The sequence below is a fragment of the Dufourea novaeangliae genome, unplaced genomic scaffold, assembly GCF_001272555.1.
Source record: "Dufourea novaeangliae isolate 0120121106 unplaced genomic scaffold, ASM127255v1 scaffold516, whole genome shotgun sequence".
Lineage (NCBI taxonomy): Eukaryota > Metazoa > Arthropoda > Insecta > Hymenoptera > Halictidae > Dufourea > Dufourea novaeangliae.
In genome coordinates, this window is record NW_015374383.1 from 3,774 (window position 1) to 5,594 (window position 1,821).

At 36.4% G+C, this 1,821-nt stretch overlaps 1 protein-coding gene across 1 annotated transcript; it reads left to right on the plus strand.

Annotated features, from left to right (window-relative positions):
• The first annotated feature begins 83 nt into the window (after positions 1-83).
• Positions 84-1,652, plus strand: LOC107193008 (RNA-directed DNA polymerase from mobile element jockey-like). The gene has a single exon (XM_015582378.1). The coding sequence runs from the start codon at positions 84-86 to the stop codon at positions 1,650-1,652; it is 1,569 nt and encodes a 522-aa protein (XP_015437864.1).
• The last annotated feature ends 169 nt before the right edge of the window (positions 1,653-1,821 follow it).

Here is a 1,821-nt window from a genome sequence, read left to right on the forward strand (position 1 = left end):
ACAATTATTAACTCAACAATCACAGCAAATCAACAAAATGTTAGAACTCCTTTCACACATGCTAAATAACAACAAAAATTAAAATGGATACGTTAAAAACAGTAATTTGGAATGCCAATGGGCTACTTCAAAGATTGCAAGAGCTGAAAGTTTTTATACATACAAATAAAATTGACGTTCTACTGATCTCAGAAACACACTTCACGGTAAAAAGTTTTTTAAAAATTCCACACTATAATGTATATGACACCAAACATCCTTCTGGTAGGGGCCATGGAGGTTCTGCGATAATTATCAAGCAAGACATCAAGCATTTCTTCCTATGCTCGTTCGCCGACGTCCACATACAAGCTACCGCCGTAACTATAATCACAGATTGTGGCAACATTACACTGTCAGCTATCTATAGTCCTCCAAAACATAAAATAACGGTACAGCAATACGAAAGCTTCTTCAAATTATTAGGTAATAAATTTATTGCAGGTGGAGACTATAACGCTAAACATAAATTATGGGGCTCAAAAACAATCACACCACGAGGTAAAATTTTAGAACGAACTATACGAAAACTATCTTTAGATACAATATCAACCGGTGAACCAACATACTGGCCATCGGCACAAGAAAAAACTCCAGGCTTACTAGACTTTGCAATCACTAAAGGTTTACACAAACGCCACTTTGTAGCCCGTTCGTGCCTAGATCTTACATCAGATCACTCTGCAATTCTTACAGATTTTTCATCTAAACCAATGTTCACGTACGGAACAAACCACTTATACAACAATAGCACCAATTGGACCCAATTTAAGGATCACCTTGAAATTAAAATAAATTGCAACATACCACTAAAAACACCTGAACAAATTGAAACAGCAGTTATGAACTTCACTTACATAATACAAGAAGCATGCTGGATAGCCACTAAACAAACTGGAAACGATAGAAAATATCTATCCTTCCCTGACTATATTCTGCAGAAAATAAAGATGAAACGAAAATTAAAAAACATTTGGCAAAAACGCAAAACACAGCTCAACAAAAGCAGATTAAACGCCAGTACTAAAGAAGTGAAACAATTAATACAAAACTACCTCAATACTGAATTTTACAATTACATAACAAAACTATCACCCAAGGAGGACACGAATTATTCACTCTGGAAAGCCACCGAAAGATTGAAAAGGTCAGCCATTCTGCTACCTGCTATAAAGAAAAATGACTTTAGCTGGGCTAGGAGCACGCTTGACAGAGCAAATGTTTTTGCTGAACACATACAACACACTTTTAAACCAAATACAGGCAGCTGTAATATTACTCCACAAGTAACTCCGCAGCCCACAACTGAGCACCAGGTACAAATTATATCACCAACTACGGTAAAAGAAGTTACCCGCCTTATTCATGAAACTCGGGATAAAAAAACGCCTGGGTTTGATATGATAACTGGTAAGATCCTCAAGGAACTTACACCCAAAGCGGTAAGAATGCTCACTATAATCTTTAACGCGGTTCTAAGAAGTAAATATTTCCCTGTAAACTGGAAGTTAGCTCAGGTCATTATGCTGCCAAAACCAAAGAAGGATCCTCACTTGCCATCGTCATACCGACCGGTCTCGCTTCTACCGCTAATGTCTAAACTTTTAGAATAAATAATTCTAATTAGAATGAAGAAAGTAATAAGTGAAAAAAACTTAATTCCGCCTCATCAATTTGGTTTCAGAAATAAATATGCGACAATTGAGCAGGTGCACAGGCTAACAAATAAAATATATTCCGCATTTGAACAAAAGATGTACTGTACTTCTGTTTTTCTAGACA